At 52.4% G+C, this 20,967-nt stretch overlaps 1 protein-coding gene across 2 annotated transcripts; it reads left to right on the plus strand.

Annotated features, from left to right (window-relative positions):
* The first annotated feature begins 236 nt into the window (after positions 1 to 236).
* On the plus strand, positions 237 to 20,125 carry DPYSL4 (dihydropyrimidinase like 4). Of its 2 annotated transcripts, none has more exons than XM_049810892.1 (14): positions 237 to 602; positions 3,370 to 3,458; positions 4,074 to 4,258; positions 5,140 to 5,304; positions 6,733 to 6,794; positions 6,885 to 6,965; positions 9,658 to 9,726; positions 9,835 to 9,955; positions 10,673 to 10,829; positions 12,887 to 13,028; positions 14,107 to 14,277; positions 15,516 to 15,695; positions 17,708 to 17,879; positions 18,839 to 20,125. In XM_049810892.1, the coding sequence occupies exons 1-14, from the start codon at positions 369 to 371 to the stop codon at positions 18,928 to 18,930; spliced, it is 1,920 nt and encodes a 639-aa protein (XP_049666849.1). In that variant the 5' UTR covers positions 237 to 368; the 3' UTR covers positions 18,931 to 20,125. The 2 variants fall into 2 exon arrangements, with proteins under 2 accessions (XP_049666849.1, XP_049666851.1); XM_049810894.1 differs by lacking the exon at positions 237 to 602 and adding an exon at positions 1,314 to 1,414 and having other exon boundaries at positions 18,839 to 20,124.
* Positions 20,126 to 20,967: the final 842 nt, after the last annotated feature.

Here is a 20,967-nt window from a genome sequence, read left to right on the forward strand (position 1 = left end):
TACCTCCCGCTGAGCTCAGTATTAACTCTCCTCATCCTCTCATCGCCGGTGGGATCAAGCCCACCCAGCGCCTGCCGAGGCGAAGGGGAAGCCGCTGCCTGCAGCGAGGGCCGGGCGAGGCGGTGTGACCCCCCCCGGGGGACCGGCCCTCCCGCAGAGGATGGAGCCGGCCCCGCAGCGGGGCCGTGCCACGGGTGGATGGTCACGGCCGGGCGGGGCGGGGGGCGGTCGGTCCCTGGGCTGCTTTTAACGCGCTTTGCTCTTCTCCCCAGGGCGAGCCGGCTGCGGAGCGCGGCGGCCGCACACCGGCACCGGCACCGGGGGCACCGGGGGCTGCCCGGGTCGCCGCCCCCCCACCCCCGGAGCCCATGTCGGGGCAGCGGGAGGAGTCGCTGCCCGCCTGCTTCGCGGGGCTGGGGGCGGGCAGCCCGCGGCCGCGGCAGAAGAGCGGAGGCATGTTCTGCAGCGTGGAGGACGCCTTCGACAACAAGACGCTGGACTTCGCCTCGCTCGGCGGCTCCGGCCCCGGGACCCCCCACGGTGGGCACCGCCGCGCCCCCGCCGCCGCCCCCCCGGCAGAGCTGCCCGACGGCTGCCCGCAGGTAAGGGCCGGCTGCGCCGGGAGCCGGGGCCGCCCGACACCCCCTCCCCTTCCCTGCACTCCTCTCCCGCCGGGGCAGGCACGGAGCCAGCCGGCAGGGCGGGGGGGTCGCCAGCCCCGGCCCGGCGCCCTGAGCCCCCCCCGTGGGGTAGCGGCGGCCCTCGCCCTTCGCCCCTTCTCCGCCCGCGGGTCGCGGAGCCCCGGGCGGAGCCGCCCTGGCCGAGACCCCCCCGGGAGGGCGAGCGGGGACCCCGTCCCCTCCCGTCCCCGCCGATCCTCGGGAGCCCCGCGCCCGGTAAGGGGTCCGGGGACCGGCCGGCGGACCGGCTGCTGGCAGGGGACGGCCCGAGACGGGGTGGGGGGGCGCTGGGGGGGGGGGGGGGTGAGCGGTCGCTAATCCTTCGGGGGGCACAACTTGAACCGGCCCCCGCGACCCCCCGGGCCCCCGTCCGCGGCTGCAGGGCCGCTCCGGGGCGGCAGCGGGACCGAGCAGGGGCTGCGCACCCCGTCCCGCCGCCGGGCCCGCGGGGGCGGTGGGGGCTGCGGGACCGACCGGCGTAGGGGGGGGGTGGGGGGGTGGTCTCCGCTCCGCTCCTTTCCCCGGCGGGCCGGCTTTGTCTGCAGCGCCGGGAGCGCGGCCCCGGGCCGGCGGCGGGCGGGGGGAGCCGGCGGCAGCGGCGGGGGGCGCGCACGCACGCAGGGACGTGCACACGCGGGCACAGACCCACGCACGGAGACACACACGGACAGGCACGGGCGGAGCGCGGCGGGAAGATGTCGCACCAGGGCAAGAAGAGCGTCCCCCGCATCACGGTGAGGGGGCTCCCCTGCGGGGGCGCGGGGGGGGACCCCCGGGGGGCTTGCGGGCCCGCCCGGCCGGGATGGAGCCGGGCGGTCCCCGCCGCCCGTGGGGCCGGACGCCCGGGGAGCGCTGCGGGGCTTTTACCCGCTAATGGGGGTCGGGACCCCGGTGGGGGGGGGGGGACGGACGGACGGACGGAGACGGGCGGCGCGGCCCCCCCCGGCTCCGCCGCTCCCTTTGTTGGCCGCGGCCCGGGCTGAGCCCGGCGGCTCCGGCGCTTTGTCCGGCGCCGGCCGGGGCGCAGCCGGGGTCCCGCCGAACGAGCCCGCCCGGCTGCCGGGGGACAAAGGCGGGCGCGACCCTCACCGCGGCTGCGGGGCTGCCCCGCCGCCTCCCCAACTTTCCTTCGGGCGCGTTTCGGAACCGCTGTTTTGGGGGGGGGGGTGGGGTGGGGGGAGCGTCATCCTGCCTTGCTCCTTGCCCCCCTGCCCGGCATCTGCTCGCCTCCGAGCCCCGGTGCTCCCCCCACCCGGCGCCGCCGCCCGATGCGGAGCGGTGTGCGCTCCCCGGCCCGGCCGGTGTGGGACGGGATTCCCTGCTCCCGGCGCCAGGGCTTCTCAGCAGGAGCAGGGAAAAGCTCCCGGTAGCGATGCTTTTTTTTTTTTTTTTTTTTTTTTTTTTTTCCTTTGTTTTTTTTTGTGTTTTGGGTTTTTTTATTATTATTTTTTCCCCCCGTTCCCCTCGTTTTGCTGGCTCATGGCTGAGTTCCCTTGAAAACGTCCCGGTGGGAGCCAGGCGCTGCGTGAGCCGGGGACGGGCCGCGTTAGTCTGTGCTGGGGGAGCGGCTCTGGGGGGGCCCAGCTGGGGTGGGGGGGGGTGCGATGATGGGGTTGGGGTGGGCCCCGCAAGGGGAGGGGCCGTAGGGATCTCCCGTGGGGCAGCCAACACAGCGGCTTCTTTCCATTGATTTTATGGGACGAGGGAAAACAATAGAGACGCGGTAAAAGCCTCGACGCTTTTAAAAACACAATGCAATTCTTCAATACTTTTTTCTGTATGCCAGTGGTGCTCTTTAATACAAGAACCCAAAATGTTTTCCCCGCTGTTTAGCATCAGCACGCATTGCCGTGTTGTAAGCTGTCTCCACGTGCTCTTGGGTCCCTCAGTTGTCTTTGTGCTAAGGCCACGCTCCTTGCGTTGCCCGTTGTAGCCTTGGTAATAATTTTTCTAGCAACACCAGAGAGCAGGAAAGGAATCCTCTTAAATTAGGCTGCAGTTCCACATTTGCATAAATGCCGCTGCTGTCTAATTTTTTCTAGTTAAAGATTCTGCAAATCTGACAACTCTACCAGTGTCTTGCTTTGAAGTGAGGGAAGTCCTTGAGGCGTTATCTGCCTCCGACAAGACTGTGAAAACTAACCAATGTCAATAAATTACCAGGTTAATAAGATGCATTTAAAGGTCTCCATAACCGGAGCTGATGGAGGAGGCAGGTACATGGCCGAGCTGCAGGATGTCACCTTGCAAACCTTTTAAAACTGCTGAGAACTTCAGTCAGTCGCTGAACCTGCTCTGAAGGAGCTCTTGGTGGGCCCTCGGGGGGTTGGTGTGCTTCTCGCAAGGCAGGTCAGGAGCAGCGAGGGCTGGAGCACGCTCCCTTCGCCCGGCTCCGCTCAGCAGCACACGGCTCAGACCCCTGAAATGGTGGTTTGGTACCCAGAGCTGTCAGGCTCAGCTGTGCCGCCTGTACACCCCAGGCTCGTGCCGCGCTTCCTATGAGTTCTGTGTTCCTCTCAAATTTTACAGGGTTTCCTTCACAAAGTACTGTTGGGTTTGGTGTGGAATAGTTTGGATAGTCACTAAACTTGTATGGTTGAAGGGCAAAATATTAAGCCCTCGACTTAATGAAAGCTCAGAATGAATAAATAAACTAATCTTTTAAAAAGTGTGCGGTTTTTTCCATTAGAGTGACCGGCTTCTAATCAAAGGAGGAAAAATTGTCAACGATGATCAGTCATTTTATGCAGACATTTATGTGGAAGACGGCTTAATAAAGTAAGTTAAAAATTTATATTTGGTAATGTCATTTCCAAGCATGATACAGTGCAATGGAGTTTGAACAAGGTTCCTTTCTGTCATTTTTCTCTCGGAAATATGTTCCCTTTTTGAAACGCAAGGACGTTTTTTTAGAATAGTGTCAAGAAAGATCTACATTAGTGTACTTTTGCAGCTGGAAAGACGTATAAAGTGCTGACAGCTCGTGCTCTGTTGTAAGTTGTGCAGGAGACGAGTGCGGAGCCAGGCCAAGCGCTGCAAAGGTCCCTGAGAAGCAGCGTACGGACTCCGGCACTGCGACCTCGGCAGCTCCTCTGGTCTGAGCGGGGTCCCTCAGGCGATGGCCTGGCGTGTCCCAAATGCTGCTGCTGAGTGCCGGAGCCGGGAGGGGTGCGATGGGTGCTGCTGGGCAGGCGTGATGGGAGTGGACCCCGGCTCCTCTCCGGCACCCAGCCGAGCAGGAGGTGCTCCCTCCCGGGGCAGAACCCGGCCCCGGGGTGCCAGGAGGCCTGGGCAGCGCACGGCTGCGTGCTACCAGCAGTACTTAGAAGTTGGGTTTGCGTCTTCCCTTAAAAGTTGTTGCCAGTTAACAGGAGATCTTCATATCATTTTCAGACAAATCGGAGAAAACCTGGTTGTTCCTGGTGGTGTGAAGACAATTGACGCCTACAGCCAGATCGTGATGCCGGGCGGGATAGACGTCCACACCAGACTGCAGATGCCCGTCATGGGGATGACCTCTGCTGATGACTTCTACCAAGGCACGAAAGCAGCCCTGGCAGGAGGAACCACAATGATCAGTAAGATGGAGCAGCACTCGAACAGACTTCTAAGTAGAACATTGTTTAGCCAAATACATTGGGCCCTTTTTCATGGCGGAGATTATTTGCCCTCATTGCAGAGAAATGTTCCATTTTTGCTGTAGAAATCAAAGCATTACAAAGCTAATGAAAACGCATTATGTACCTTTCAGAACCTCCTTCTGTTGCTACACACGTATATTAAAAATACATAGCTGCTCCGCTCCTGCTTCACCTTGTAAGGAATAAAATAGAAGAAAACTTTAAACACCTTTTAATGTATTTTTAATAGCTTTGCAAATGTGTTTTTCTAAGAGTTTTTCAGCTCTGTGAGCATGGGTGCTGTTTTTGTGTTAATGTAAAATAATTTTGATTTCTGTTTTGTTCTTGTTCTGGTCCCAAGGCCCACTGTAATATATGTGACTGAAGGACCAGTCTCAAAAAGTCCTGGCGTAGCTCTGGACCAGTCTCGTAGCCAGTACTGCAGGGAATAGGAACAAAGAGAAGAGAAGTGCAGACGACTGATGGGCTCTGGGTGACTGCCCATGGAAAATGCCCGAGGGAGTCGTGCAAAAGTGTGCAAGCGCATGCTTTGGTCACCGGCCTCTCTCAGATGCTGTGCTGGGTAGGCTGTGTGGAAAAAAAAAAGGGATGATAGTAGCCATAGCGTGCAGTTCGTTTCTTCCGTTTGTTTCACTTTATCTGGGAAATTTATTATCCTTTGTCTTTAATCAACGCTATAAAAATGAATTAGCGTTACAGTGTCTCCTTTTCGCAGCAGTAAAGTCTTGCACAAGAATACTGGTGGCTGCTGCGCTCTCCAGGTATTTCTCTAGCCCTTTCCCTGGCAGGCGTGCTAATGCTGTGCAGTGTTTCCTCAGTTGACCACGTCTGCCCGGACGCTGGGACCAGCCTCGTGGCTGCCTACGAGCAGTGGCGCGGGAGTGCCGACAGCCTGGCCTGCTGCGACTACTCGCTGCACGTCGACGTCCCTCGCTGGCACGAAAGCCTGAAGGAGGAACTGGAAGCCCTGGTGAAGGACAAGGGTAAGGACAGAAAGAGCGGTGTTCTGGCAATAACCCCACAAAACCCCACACATCGTAATTATCGCAGTACAGGCACGCCAGCAAGTCGTCGTAGCCGTGATGGTTATTGCTGCTCTGCCGTACTCCTCTTACCCGGCGATAGACGGGCTGCGTGGAGGGGACCACCGCGCTCCCTCGCTATCCAGGTGTGAACTGCCCGTCCTTTGCCATCCAGGAGAAAGGTGTGGACAGGGGTATTGACACCGGGTTCGTAGCGTAACATCTGGTTTGTGTGCTCTCACCTTTGGGCAATGTACAGCCCGGTCCTGAAAGTTGATTTTGGAAACTAAAGGAACAGTAATCGGGCACCCTGATTCAGCCTGCCTGATGTACAGAGAAGTGTTAATAGAAAAACGCTCAAGACGGGGCTTATAGAATAAAAGTAAGCTTTAAGCTTTCCATAGAGATTTTGTTCGTGCCTGTAATTCCTGCACATCCTGAAGTATCCGCTGGACATGGCTTACTGGAAAGCAGGCCATGCAGCAGGAATTCATGCATTTCATTAATACTTATTTCCACGTTTGGAACTACATTTTGCTTTCAGATATGGTAGTGTAGAGCTAAATGACTTCAGTGTAATTTGCAGTCTTGCAAGCAAGGGCTTAATTGGTCAATTAACATAGAAATGTGCAGTGAATTTCCTATTAAAATGTGGAGTGGCTGAAGTAATGTAGCTATTCCAAGCTTATACCGGGTGTTTTTCATATGTATGTTCACATGAAATACAGTTTGTTTGTAATTTGATCATAGTTTGGGATTAGTTGTTGCCTCTATCCATATAAAATACAGTAGCAATTCTCTGGCTTTGACTCAGTGCTTCAGGAACCATCCTTTATGTTAGATGACAGAAATGGTAGAAATTAGGATTGCATGCAGTGCTGTATGGAAAGTACTACCCATCTATTTCTCTAGCTAAATACCAGTGCACTAAATAACAGTGCTCTAATGTTAGAGAATCTCATCTTTTGCTGTAATTCGCTCTTAGCACTAATACACTAATTCGAAGACAGTTATCAGAACGAAGTTGGGGATAAACCATAAACTGAAATCACCACTGGAGGGAAAACTCAGCTTGGGAGCAATATATTTGATGCTGTGCATTTGGAGCAAGTTACGGAGAGTACCTAAAATCAGAAATGGACTACAGGGGTTTTTTTTCTTGGTTTGGGTGCATCCAAAGATAGGGGTGTGTCTGTCATGGCTCCCAAGCTTTGGGGTTCAGATCTTGTGAGGACTTTAACCATTTCAGCCCTTAGCCTTGCTTTGCTCTCAGTCCAACCCCAGCCTGCACAAAGCCCCCCCAGTTTGAACACCCCCTGCTCAGCCTGTACCGGGTCACCGAGTTCTCAGCTGGGCCAATAAACACACGTGTCATTTTCTTTTCTCAAGGTGTGAACTCCTTCCTGGTTTTTATGGCCTACAAAGACAAACTTCAGTGCACCGATGCCCAGGTAATACAGAGTCCAGTGAAAGTCATCACCCATGCTCCGAGTGTAAGCTGTGATTTATCTGATATTGGGCAACCCACTGTCTCTTGGCAGATGTACGAAATATTCTGCATTATTCGAGACCTGGGGGCCATTGCCCAAGTGCATGCTGAAAACGGAGACATCATCGATGAGGTACGGTATTTATATTCATTTAAATTAAAGGTTGTCCAGAGTATTTTGATTTAAGGTGAAGTGCTGACTTTGTAACAGATGGGCCGTAGTGTGATCCAGCCCAGGGAAGGAGGAGCAGCCTGCTGTGACACCTGGTTGCTTTGGGGAGAGGACCGGCGAGCACTTTTTGGTGTCTGCCGTCAGCAGAGCATCACCTCGGTCACTCACCTCCGAGACCTCCGGTGAAAGCCGAGCCGAGTTGAGCTCGTGGCCTTGGTCGGTCTGTGCGTGTGGGCAGCGAGCCTGGCAGCAGCCGGGGGATGCAGAACCGGTGCTCCCGCGCCCTGCCCCTGCGGCTCCAGCCATGCGCCGGGGGACCTGGTCTGCGGTGTAAGCCGACGACCCGAGCCTCGGAGGGAAAGGGCTGAGCGGGGACCCTGTGCTGGCAGCGTGTACGGGCAGGAGGGTCAGGGGCTCCTGCTAAAGTCGGCAGCATCCTCCCAGTGCCTCACACGCACCTGGGTTTCATCACGGAAATCTTTTCAAGGACTGCTCAGAGGTTCCCAGCAAGTACGTTCTGGGGCTTCTTACAGGATGACTGACTGCCTTAAGTGATACTTTACCACATTATCTATCTTGTTTAGAAGTCTTGAGCACTTGAGAAAATAAGGAGGTTTGCGTCTTTTGAAATAAGGTACTAATAATAAGCACTTGGCAGTACTTATCTCCACAAATGGCACTCAGGAACTTCCTTGGTATTGCAGACTTTGCTCATGTCCATTATTTTTCCTTTATACCTTTAGAAAAGAAAATCTTGGATACATACTGCAAACAGATGACACAAGGTAGAATTAGACTTGCAGTTCCTTTTAGCTGATGGTCATGCAGGTGTTCAGTCTGGTGTGGGAGGAGAGTTTAAGATGAAAGCAGGATCCCAGTCCTTCAAACAGGCTTATTTGAACAAACAGGATGGAGGCTAATTCCCGCCTCCCTGGGATTTTATCTGAGAAACCTTTTCTTCCGCTGGCCGTGAGACATAATGTGATCCCAGGCAGTTCAATATCTTCAGAAATATTTCTTTAAGCTGCCAGCATGATGACACTCGATCCCTGGGGACAAACTCAGAGGATACCTGCCACAGGAATACAGAGAAATAACCATCCTCTAAGAGCAGGACCTTTTAAAGGCTGCGAGATCTGATCCGTAATGTTGAATAATGTCCTTGCATCTAATGCCAGCTAAGGGGGAGCATTACATGATACAAAACATCACAGAAAGGAAATGGGGTGAGGCGTGCGCTAGACATCTGCTTTCAAATACAACGTGAATAACCTGGGTGCAGCCCAGAGTTCCTCCCAGCTCCTGTCGCCGTGGGTTCCCAGCTAGCACGGGGTCCCTGCGGGGACTTGATTCGTGCCCATCGTGACGTGGGCGCAGCCAGGTGGGGCTGCTCAGCTTCAGCCCCTGCGCTGGAGCACACCGCTGGGCCAGTGGCTGCGCAAAACCTGCCCCCCCACTGCTGCATCCCCCCCAGAACTGGGGTGGTGGCAAGCAGCAGCCTTTCGTCTGAGCCACGTCCCCACTGCTGCATGGCAAAGTGCACTGGGGATGGGGAATGCGCGTGGCTGTGGCTGTGGGACTTACTGGGTGAAGCTGTGGAGAGGTGGGACACACTGACAGTCTCTCTGATGCCTTGCACCCATCTCTGCCTCCTCCGTGGGCTCCTCGGAGCAGCTTCAGGCAGCCTCACGTCCGGGGGAAACATCTTGTTAAAGAATTTTCAGATGTGGGTTTCTCTAGGTTTGCTTTATTAACAACTCAGAGTTGGGCCACCACCCCAGTGAATGGCATACTTCCAAAAGTTTCCAAATCTTATATAGCTTTTTACCACTCATTGTCCCAGTCCAAAGTCTTTGTAATTTTCCAGCCGATCTCTGTTCTCATATCGTTATCATTCATCATCTTATCTCATCCATTTTCGTGTCTCGGTTCTTCTGAAGTTAGCCGTCATAGGCAGAATGTCTTCGGTCACCACAATCACTTATCTTCTTACACTTCAAAGATACCTTTGAATTTCTAAAAATTCACTCAGGTTATTCTAAAGTTAATCACTTACTCCCATGCCTTAGGTCTAAGATGTATGATCCTTCCTCTGTTGATTCAGCTTGACTGGGTTTTAAGCCAGCCATGGAGGGGGACACATACAGGACAATTAAGCAGCTCATACATATTGTTTTATAAGTACCTGCATTCTGTTCATCATATCTAAAACAATTTCTAATCATTAGTTATATGTCTAATATGAATAGTCTTAAAACAATAAGGCTGAAGGCCTCATTCCTTTTACACATCTCTTCCTTCCCTGTAGCCATGCATCACAGCTAGCACAGCCTTAGCGTAAGCAGCAACGGGTTTAAAATCCCACATGCTCCAGAACTATAGCTGGGCTTGGAAGACTGGGGAAGGGCCAAAGGTGCTGTTGGGGTGCAGCAGGTCCCAGTCCAGACATGTTTCCACAGCACTGGATGGGTCTCCTAGGAAGCAGCTGCAGCGGTTTGTGGAGTGTCACAGGTGTAAATGGTATCGCCTAGTCGTTCTCATGAATTTCCATCAACCTTCAGGTACTTCTGAACACGGTGTTTTGTGTCCCGCATTGCTTCAGACAGGCTGTTCTTATGACTGACTGCTCTTTTGTTCACCTTTGTCCACCTAGGAGCAAAAGAGGCTGCTGGAACTTGGGATTACTGGCCCAGAAGGACATGTCCTCAGCCGCCCCGAGGAGGTAACGTCTCCAGCCCTTCAGCAGAACCACCCAGGGGTTTAGAACAGCCGCTGCGGCGGTAGCAGAGGTGCCCTGAGACGGTTTCTGCCTGTGTTCTGGTGTCCGCAGGTGGAAGCGGAGGCAGTGTACCGTGCAATTACCATCGCTAAACAAGCCAACTGCCCCTTGTACATCACCAAAATTATGAGCAGAGGTGCAGCAGATGTGTTAGCTCAAGCAAAGAGAAAAGGTAAAGCGTTGTTTTGTATTTGCACGCTAATTGAGCCTACTTAAATATGCCCAGGAATATCATTCTAGCTGCAAGGTGTAAGAATTTGTTACCACCCAATTTCTCTTACCTTTTAAGGGTGCTAAAACTTGGTGTTGGCTTTTCTTCACAGAGTGTGCCAGAGCTAATTGCTCTGAGCTGGAAAGATTTGAGGAGATGCGCTTGAAACTTTTGACACCTGAATCTCAGTAGACGCAGCTGACAAAAAGGAAATAATTCACTTGCAATCATTTCTCATGAACTAAATGAAAAATGGATCTGGAGCAAGCTCCAAATTCAAACTGGGGGTAGAGTAGGAAGAGCTGGAAGCAGTCCTGTGGGGAGCAGGGTGGAGGGCCGTGCCCAGGGACAGGCGGGGGTCCGCAGCCACCTCTGCCCCCAGGCAGGGGACTGCCAGAGAGACGCTGGTTTGATTTAGAGGAAGGAGTGAGGGTTTGTAGATATGAATGTATGTTTGGTCTAAGGAGAAAACAGACAGATTCAAAACTTGTTTTGACAGCATTTCCCAGTCATTTGAGATAATCTGAGGGATTAGCGTGAATTCAAAAAGCTGAAATAGTGAGAACACTGAAGAGAAGTGAATCGTCCTTTATCGTTAACCGTGGTGTCTGTCCGCGCTGTGTGAAGAGGCTGCAGGACCCGCGGCGCGCTTGCACTCATTAACTGATTGCTCCGTAGGCACGGTTGTGTACGGAGAGCCCATTACCGCCAGCCTGGGCGCCGACGGGTCGCACTACTGGAGTAAAAACTGGGCCAAGGCTGCAGCCTTCGTCACCTCTCCCCCCATCAGCCCGGACCCCACCACGCCGGATCACCTCACTTCCCTCTTGTCCTGGTGAGTTCCCTGTCGGCGCCGATGCCTGAGCACGTCTCTTGTGTTTGTATCCCGCCTGCGTTCGTTCGAATGACGTTTACAGTCAGAGCATCGCCTGCGGAGCAGGGGCTGGCCAGGGGGTCACAGCCCTGGACCTCCCTGGCTTGGCCCCCCCACCTTTCACCCATGGGTGAGAGCCTCTGTCTTCCTGGGGGCTTCCCCAGTCTGGTCCTGTACCTGGGCGTTATAAGGTGCAGCAGCACAGCCGAGGCTTGCACACAATTCAGCTTTCCCCTTGATATTATAATCAGAGTAGGAAAACTAATCCATCAATTGTTGCACTTTTGCATATCAAAAGAATAACTCTTCGGGTTTTGAGCCAGGTGACTCTTTCAAAAAGAGCCTAAATTATGCTTTGATGAAGCCAGGTAATAGTTACCTGATTTTCTGTGTAAAAATCGGGCTCACACCGCCCGGTTCCTCCTTCAGAACTGGACTGGGGAAGGCACAGCGTCCGGCGGGATGGCCAGGACACCCCAGTGCCCGAGGGACAGTGTCCACTGCCGCTCTGCCTCGCCGTGTCCCAGGGAAAGCCTCCTGCGCTGCTTTAGCATTAAAGCAAAAAGAAGGATTTTGTCGGAAGCAGAGTTGGGCATTTGCAAGATTTCAAAATGTGTGAAGCATAAGCGTTTCGGGCACGTCACCATGCGGCGTTGTTTCGATGCAGAGTCACTCAGCAAAGCCACGGGGACCAGCCGGAGCATCCCTGGAGCCGTGCAGGGACCGAGCGGGTGCTGGCAGCCCAGACCGGGCAGGGAAACACCAACACCCGCCTGCCGGGGCCGTATTCCAGGGACACAGCTGCCAAGCTGTTAATCACGGCTGGAGCTTTGCCACGGGCCAGGGTTTCACACCTCACGGCAAATACACACCAAATCAGTCACCGCTGCCTTGCAGAAAGCGATCCGTAGGAGCGGGGGTTCATTCACAGCGGAGGGTTTGCATTCAGGTGTCTGCAGCTCAGCTCTAGCATCTTCTCCGTTCATAGCCACACAGCCCGTGGAGTGGAACCAGTCAGTAAAGCTCCGTCTGGCATTACACACAGTTCGGTGTGGGCAGAGTTAGAAAAATCAGCTCCAGAAGCAATGCATGAACAACTTTTGAAATGGGATGAAAGTTGTTTATGGATCCAGATAATTGTAAAACAAAAAAATTGCACTCAATATATATTTTAAAGAAGAAACAAACATTTCTTAGCATTCTCTGAAATGTGACTTCCTTCCTAGAAGGATAAAGAGCTGTTAACAAAAGTGGTTCATGTTAGTATATCTTACACAGTATATAAAGATATCTCAATACATTCAATATTTTCTTAAAAGAGGCAATAAAATACAAGCATAGTTCAGTCTAGTACAGCTTTGACATAAGTGGAGTCAAGCTCCCAGGCTCATCAAGCTACACATGCTCAATTCTTTTCTTGACCTTCTGTGCCCTGCCTGCCAGCATGGATCCAGTTCCTTCACCTGTAGTATATGAGAGTACATAACATTTGGGTTTATCCAGGGTCTTGTTTTATTTAACCATATCCTTGCTTTAAAAGAACCTTGCTTTAAAAGCAGCCTTTCTTGGAGAGCCATTTCCTAAAATAATCTGAGGTTCAAAAGGAAGGTACAAAGATTAAAACGTTGGCTTAAATAGTAAAAAAACCCAGCCACTTTAGGAGAGAATATAAACAGCGTTTATGAGGCTGCTGGTTACATCTCTTCGATGATTCCAGTGCTTAATTCCTGTATAAATTAGTAGAGAGATGCCTCTGTGTACCTGTAAAAACTGCCTTTTAACTTTACTTCCATGGGCATTTACAGACCGTAAGTCACTGCAGTCTTTGTTGGTGAAACCAGTCCGTACCAAACAGACCGAGCCCGAAGCCCACAAGCCAGTAGTGCCACACGCAGCCTCCCAGGCAAGGGGGGGCTTTCGCCCGCCAAGAGGAGAGGAGGGGTGCCACGGGGCAGGGGAGGTGGTGGTTGTGCCGTCGGGTGCCTCCTCTGACCCCCTGTGCTGTGCTTTTTGCCTAGCGGGGACCTGCAGGTTGCAGGCAGCGCTCACTGCACCTTCACCACCGCGCAGAAGGCAGTGGGGAAGGACAACTTCACCCTCATCCCCGAGGGAACCAACGGCATCGAAGAGCGGATGTCCCTAATCTGGGAAAAGTGCGTGGTAGGTACTAAAATAACGCTGAGCCCTTGCGAAGCTGTGGATGCCAGTGCGTGTGAGCAGTGCCTGTGCTAGGTGATGTCGGCGTCCTCGTTAATTCAAACGAGCCGGGAGGTGTGACATTGTCTAGACTGCTACTTCAGAGGAGCTTGCTAATGAGGAATTAGCATTAACTTGAATGCCTTGGAAGTGTCTTCAAAGGCTTCGGCACCACGCCGCTCTCACTCACTCGCTGTCACAAGAGAAAGTCTCTCCCACGCTTACCTAAGGGTACGGCGCGACCTTACCCTTAACGCCGTCTTCCCTGCTGCTTGCAGGAGGCCTGGGGAGGTGGATGGGGACGGCGTCTCTCCCTTGGTGGCCGTGGCCGTGCCTGCCAGCTGCCTGGTCGCCCCGGTCCCCACCGGTGGGGACGGGCTCCCGCGGCACCTCCGCAGCTGCCAGGCAGTGGAGCGCGGCTGCCGAGGGAGAGCTGCGGTTTCTGGCCATCGGGATCGAGTCCCGTGTCCCTGCACGCCGGTGCACCCTGCCCTCCCACGGAGCATCCCTGGGAGGCTCGAGCCTGCATCCCACGGAGCAGACATCTCTGTGCGGACTTCCAGGAGCTTGGGAGCCAAGCCACCCTGAGGCCTCCGCCTTAGGTGGGCTTTGTTCAAAGATAAATAGAATTTGTCTTAAGATAATAGGTTCACGTCCGGTCTTTCTTCAGTGAAATATCCTTAACTATCTTTTGTGAACGTGAGATGCCTGTATAGGAGTTGGAGCCTACCAGTGAAGGTCTTGTTTTTCACAGACCTTAAATTTCAGAATCTGGGGAAAATAAAACCCATCTATTGTATTATTTAGCCCACAGGGACAAGGCTCAGCCCCCCCCGTCTCCCTTCTCCCCGTCATTGCAGCCCTGTCGCAGGGTGGATCCTCACATCGCATGGTCACGCGGTTGAGTCCTGCGATGTCTTCTCGTGGATCCTCGTTCCTGCTGGTGGGAGAGCATGGGTCCAGCCGTGGGACGGGGCTGCTGCCCGCTGCTGGGAGCAGGGCACATCTCCGGTGAGGGTCCTTTTCCCCTTCTCTTTCCCAGGTCTCTGGGAAGATGGACGAGAACGATTTTGTAGCGGTGACCAGCACCAATGCTGCCAAGATCTTCAACTGCTACCCCAGGAAGGGGCGCATCGCTGTGGGCGCTGACGCAGACTTGGTTTTGTGGAACCCCAAGGCTACTAAAATCATCTCGGCAAAAACCCACAACCTGGTAAAGTATTTTTACATTACTTTCTGGAGCTGAGTTGAGAGTCAGAAGAGAGCAGTAAAGCAATCTCTCTCTTTGGATCAGAAAGATCAGGTCATTCAGCAAGGGGAGAGCTGTATATGTGGATAAAGTGATGAAGGACCTTGCATTTGCTTTTAAAAATACAAGCAAATGAAAATATCTTTGGTTACTGTGAAGGGTAGGATTGTAACTGAGTAGCAATGACTACTCTGAGACGGTCTGCATCTTCTGCAGAAATTTTAAGATCAATGTATTCACGTGGACTAGAAAAATGTAAGTGCTGAATTTGTTTTAAGTATTAAACTATTAATATAGTCTAATATATCAGGATCCTTCCCGAAGAGCCAGACCCATTCCTGCACTGGCTCCATGGGCGCTGCCTGTCCATAGGGGTCACTCAGTCGGGAGAGGTCTGGGTGCACCTTAATGGCATTTTAGCCGTGGTTTTCCAGGCCGTGGATGTCCCCAAACTGATTTCCAACATAAGCCTCTGACAGAAAGCTGCAGTTGAAAGAGAGAGGGGTGTGAGGTGTTGTAAGGAATGTTGGTGATAGAGCTGATTGAAGTTAATGTAGAAACATTTTGACCCATGTGGGTTTTTTCACCAAAATGTTTTTTCTTGAAGAAAATTATCATTGCTTGAAATATTCAGGTGTTTTCTTTAAAAAATAGAAACTGGTTTTCTTTTGGTCCAGAAAATTCACTTTTGTTTTTTTATAATGTCACATTTTTTCACTGTACACTTTGGTTTTTTGGGTAGTTTGTTAGTGATAGTAATGGGAGCATTTGAAGAAAGTAGCATGATTTTGCATTTCCCACAGAACAGACATGACTTTCCGTACTTATTTTCATAGAAGACTTGCACTGATTTGGAAGAAATGACAAGAACTTCTGTCCCTGAATGGAGAACTTAAGCAGGGCTCTTCTGGGGCTTAGAGGGAATTAATTGTTCGCATATAGTAAAAGTCTAGTTTGCTCCAGGAGTGCTGCATGTCTTTCGGGCAAGTACTGAGCATTTTGAGGGTCTAGTTTCTCCATTCCAGTTTGCTTTAGTTCATTTAATTAGATTTATTATTTGAAATATGAAGGGTTAGTTAAGTACAACTGATTGTGCATGAGGAGCAACATACAAAAATGGGGCGGGGGGCATAGTTAGCTAGACTGTCACCTTCTCTTCTTAAATCTTAACCATATTTAATATCTTGGTTTGTTCTTTCCAGAACGTGGAGTACAACATATTTGAAGGCACAGAGTGCCACGGGGTTCCTACTGTGGTCATAAGTCAGGGAAAAGTTGTTCTTGAAGATGGAAACCTGTGTGTCACCCAGGGGTCAGGTCGCTTCATTCCTAGAAAGACATTCCCTGATTTTGTTTATAAAAGGATAAAGGCAAGAAACAGGGTAAGGAGAATTTTATTTGCCATAATCCCATATATTCATTGCACTCTCTCTGCATTATTGTGTTGCAGTTGCTGTTATGGCAAGCCTGCTGATGGAATAGGCAACAGAAACAAGAATATTATGAATGTTATTTCTTTCTAGGCCTTGGAAATTTGTAATGTTGTCCTGCAACTGCTTTGGTGTGTGGCTTGGCACATTAATCAATAATGCCTATTTTAGTGTTATAGCTGGTAATGCTAGTGTTATTTGCCTATTATGAAGTTGCAAAGGAAAAATATGACTTCTAGCAAAGCTGGTTTTGTTTGGTTTGTATTGAGGTAGAAGGGAGGAATTCCCCTCCTACCTGTATTAGAAAAGTTTATGTTACTGTATTACCAGTGTCTGCGCTGCATCTGTCGAAGGATAATGCATGTAGTGTTCCTGGAAATACAGTAAGATAAATCCTTCAGTGTGCTAGCACAGCTTTTTAAGGAGATAGGAAGACTTGCAAATATATAAAGAGCTCCTTAACAGCTCTGCTCTCCTCCCCTCTTCCATGTGTTATTTTTGACATTTTCATTATGCATTGTCGACGAAGGTAGAGCAGAACTCATTAACCCCAAATTACCTGCAGCGGCACCAGCGGTGCTGGCAGCTGCGGGGCGGGGGGAGTGCCTTTGGAGTCAGGGCGGGATGGGGATGGATGGGACCCTGCCAGCTCCCTGTGAGATGGGGATGGATGGGACCCTGCCAGCTGCCTGCAGGATGGGGATGGATAGGACCCTGCCAGCTCCCTGTGGGATGGGGATGGATGGGACCCTGCCAGCTGCCTGCAGGATGGGGATGGATGGGATCCTGCCAGCTCCCTGCTGGAGGCCAGGTCTCCCCCGCGGCACTGCCCAGTGGTGGGCCGCCATCTCCACTCCGTCTGGCAGCAGCCGTCAGTTAACCTCCCGCCCGGCGCTGGCGCTGGCAGTGCTGGTGGTGTCCCCCGTTTCCCCGGCACGTCCCGCATCCCCTTCACGCCCCAAGAGGTGGCGGGGTGGGCTGGCTGGTGCCGTCGGCTGGGGCAGAGGGTCCCCGGGCTCCTTGTTAGCGGTCAGGCTGCACCTCTGTCCCTTGTGGGAGCAGACACCCAGTGCCGTATTTTTTTATCGTAAAGGCTGGAGTTTGCTGCACACAAACCTTGATGCACAGCGAGCTGAAGTCCCCGCTCTGGCAGGATGATAACCAGGCGTCAGCCCGGGCGGTGAGGGGTTGCTTTGTCCAATTAGTGCGTTCGGGAAGGTGCGTTCCGCACTTCGCAAACAACCTGGCAGCCTGCCCACGCCAGCTCTCCATCCTTGATTTAACTGGAGCTTTTGACAAAAGCTACGGTCAAAAAGAGCGCTGGAAAACATTGAGCAGGGTATTTTCTTCACAAGACACGCAGCACAATGGAGACAAAGGTCATGTAAGAGAAAAATTTCTACAGAAACTGCTATAGACATCTTGATAACCTATCAGTCCGTGCCTTTTTTTTGAAACCCAGCACTTTTCATCTTCAAAACAAGTCCCTTCTGCCCCGTGGTTGTCAAAGGGCTGTCACTGCTTCGCCTGGGAAGAGATACAGCCTTAAGCAAATCCGTGATGAAACGCTGGTAATGAAGTTGTTAGGACTTTGGCTCCCCAGCAGCTGTGAGCGCCCAGGGCTGAGCTCATCCTCCCTGCAGGAGGACATGATGCTTACACTGGGTGACGCCGGTCGGGGCCGGCACCTGTGGGACATTGTCCTCAGGGGAGCGCGGCCCCTTGCACGGCAGCACTCCCCGACTACCTCTCAGAGGGCCTTTTCCCGGGGGGGAACAGGACCTCTGCTGGCGGGGTCCGGGCAGCATCCTCCGCTTGGGCTGGGCTGGTCTGTTTGGGGGTGCAGTCTCCCCCCAAACCCTCCGGAAGGGGTTAAGCACAGACAGAAGGACAAGAAGTCATTACCCGTCTGTTGGGCCTGGTTCTTGTTCGCCTTCGCTTAAATATGTGCCTTCACCCCGCAGCTGGCCGAAGTGCACGGCGTCCCCAGAGGGCTGTACGACGGACCGGTCCACGACGTCCTCGCCAGTGCCAGAGCCGTGGCCAACACTCCGGCCTCCAGGATCGCGCCCTGTGCGGGCAAAGCCCAGGCTCCTCCCGTGCGCAACCTCCATCAGTCGGGGTTCAGCTTGTCTGGTAGGGCGGGGGTCCCCAAAAGTCGGGTGTGGGGGCTGCAGGCGGCGGGGGGGCTGGTTTGCGCGGCTGTCACAAAGCCCGGGGCTGGTGTGAGTGGCAGGGCAAAGCTGAGGAATAGAAACTTAATTTTTGCTCAGGAAAAAGCAGTTCATACTGTTGCAGCAGCCTAGGGACTAAATGCAGCACAGAAATCTCTAGAATGGTTTACGGTGTCTATGTAAGTGCACTGATAAATGTGTATGGCAGACCCTTGGGGTGGGGGGGGGTGGGGGGGAATACAGGCTCCATGGAGGATGGAGGCTGCAGTGATGGGGAGCAGGAGGACGAGGCTGAAGGTGAGGGTGTCACCGCATCCCTGCCCAGGTCAGTGGGGACACTGCCCTGGCTGTCGGGGGGGGGGGGGTTGGGACTTCAGCCCTGGCTGCGTCCTCTGTGAGGCGGGGGTTAGAAGTGGTTGGATTTGTAGAGGTTAGTCAAATAACTCCATTTTCAGGAACCAGAAAGAAAACTCCTTTGGTCTTTCTGTGTAAGCAGGCAGCGATTCAGCATCACTGAGCTCAGCATCCTGCAGAAATCTGTCTGGCAGCTTTAGGGATAGTGGAAAGCCAATGCTCTGCCATAAAATGACTTGCGTAATGTTGTTTTCTTAGCTGGTTGAGATTGGGTGGATTGCAAATTGCTTAGTAAATGCACAAAGTCCCACATTTTATTATATAGAAACTGTTTATTTATGGGAAAGCCATTTATAATGTTTTCTGGAAAGAAGCAATAAAATATACAGACATTCAGGCAAATAAAGCCATTCCAAACTGTACTATGATAATATGGTGTCCAAAATGATATATAATGAAAGTACTAGCATTTCCCACAAAGGAAACCTTTTATGATCTGTGCATTTAAAGCAGCAGGACTCCCACACCGTGCCGACAGCACACCCCATAGCCTGTCCTCTTCCCTAGGGTCACAAGCTGACGACCACATTGCCAGACGCACGGCTCAGAAAATCATCGCCCCGCCGGGTGGACGGTCCAACATCACCTCGCTGTCCTGATGGGGCAGCCCGGGGGCTGCGCTCTCCCCCAGTGCCGCCGGCGTGGTTGTCCCTGCCGCAGCTGCCGCCGGGGCGTGCTTGGGTCCTGCCGGGGCCGGGTCCAGCTGGGAAGGGGACGGTGGGTCGCCCTCAAGCTCAGGATGCAAAATGGAGCATTCGTCAGCTGCCCCATCCCCTTCTTCTCGTAGGTAGAAAGTAGAGTAAGACCCCCTCCCTGCCCCGAGAGGTAGCGCTCCCATCTCAATTTCTCCCAGTCTGTATTTCTTCAGTAGCTACTCGGAAAGCCCTTACCTTGTGCATGCGGGCACCTAGACGTACACTTGGCAGCGTGCTCAGCCATGCTGCTGGCTGGCTTGTGGCCAGGATGAAAAACGAAGGTACATTTTGGCTGGAATACGCTCCTTTCTAATAGCACCGACTGCCCTTTCTACTCAAAGGACTTTTAACCGATAAACACTTCCGAATCTGTATGGTTTTAATACGGTGGGTTGCATCTTGTCTGTTTGCAGCATCCCCGAGCGGATCTCGACACCATCTCGCCGTGCAGCCCCGGCCGCGCTCTGGGACTCGCCGTCACTGCGCCCATGAGCCAGCGCATCCGTGGGGGACAGCCGCGTGTCCGTCTGTCCCTGCAGCGGTCCCAGCTGCAGTGGGGCGGGCGCAGGCGCGTCCCGGCGCAGGGCGGCTGCCGGCTGCTCCTGGGACCCAGTGCCGCAGCAGACATGCCGGCGGGCTGTAGTCTTTCTGTCAGGCTTGTTTTTTAAAGATTATTTATACAGTTTTTCAAGAACTGAGTGTAAGTCTTATAACCAATAATAAGGCTCAATTGAATGCCAGTTGCATATGACAGACTCTTTTATAAAGGTTATTATAGCCCGTTTATTATATTTAAAGGTATGTACAGTAAAGGTGAACCTCTACGCCACAAAGCTATGCATGTACCTCTAACAGAATGGCTCACCATTCGTTTTCTGTTCCTTGCTTTGAATAAAGTTTGTTGGAAATCATAAAACAGTGGAAGCGGTTGATCCGGGTTGATTTTTGTTTTCTTCCTTTGTGTTTTTATGCATGAGGGTTTGTAAAAGTGGTTCTGTAAAACCTACAAGGACTTGCAGGTTACTGTAACTCCCCTTCGACAATGAAAAGAGGCTTTTTATTATTAGCTGTGTAGAAATAACACAGAATCCCACCCTTCTGCTTAGACCTGGCACTCTTAACAGGGGCTGCTTGGTCAGATTTGGTGTCACACAGCCAGCCTGCCCGCCAAAAGCCTTCGGTTTGCAAATAAAGCTAAAATACCACGAGGGTGGTTTAATTTTTCCCAGTACGTCAACAACACTGCTGATGCCTGTGAGACGCAGATGCAGTAAGAGATGCTGTAACGTGTCAGTGAGATGCAGATTTTCCTCGGGCAAGGTCATGCTTTGGATTCTAGCTCTGTCTGAACGCTGGGAACAAAAGGGTTGTGGAAACATGAGCAAGCATCTGCTCTATAGGTGGAAGCTGAAATACTGTTCAGCAGCTCTGGATACACCAACCCACAAATTAAATATGAATGAATGTATTATCTGAATTTACAAATTTAAACCAGGAAGGGTATGGGGGGGCTTTTTGGGGTGGGGGTTTTTTTTATTATTATCTGATCTGACCTACATCTCATAGCTTAATGCAATGAGCTGTAGTAATTTCTACATCAAACATATGGGAATGCGTTTGTTGATATATTTTAATTTAAACAAATTATTTAATTTCATTTGTTGGTTTTCTGAGTTTTCTGGCAATTGCACCAAGGCTATTGAGCATCTATTTATTTTCTTTCTGAATAGAGTTTTAAAGTGATGGCAGTGGAAACTACGTAAGGAATGGAAAAAAGTTAGTCTGCTGGCAGCAACATCTCTCACCTGCCCAGACATCCACAGGGTGACAGGGATACCTACCCACACACCCCCCGCCCCCACCTCCCCTTGCCCCCCCCCCCCGTTTGGTAGCACTTAGCAAGGAAGTTCTGTGATCTCTGTCCTGGAAATACCTTTTTCC

Source organism: Accipiter gentilis, chromosome 9, assembly GCF_929443795.1.
Source record: "Accipiter gentilis chromosome 9, bAccGen1.1, whole genome shotgun sequence".
Lineage (NCBI taxonomy): Eukaryota > Metazoa > Chordata > Aves > Accipitriformes > Accipitridae > Astur > Astur gentilis.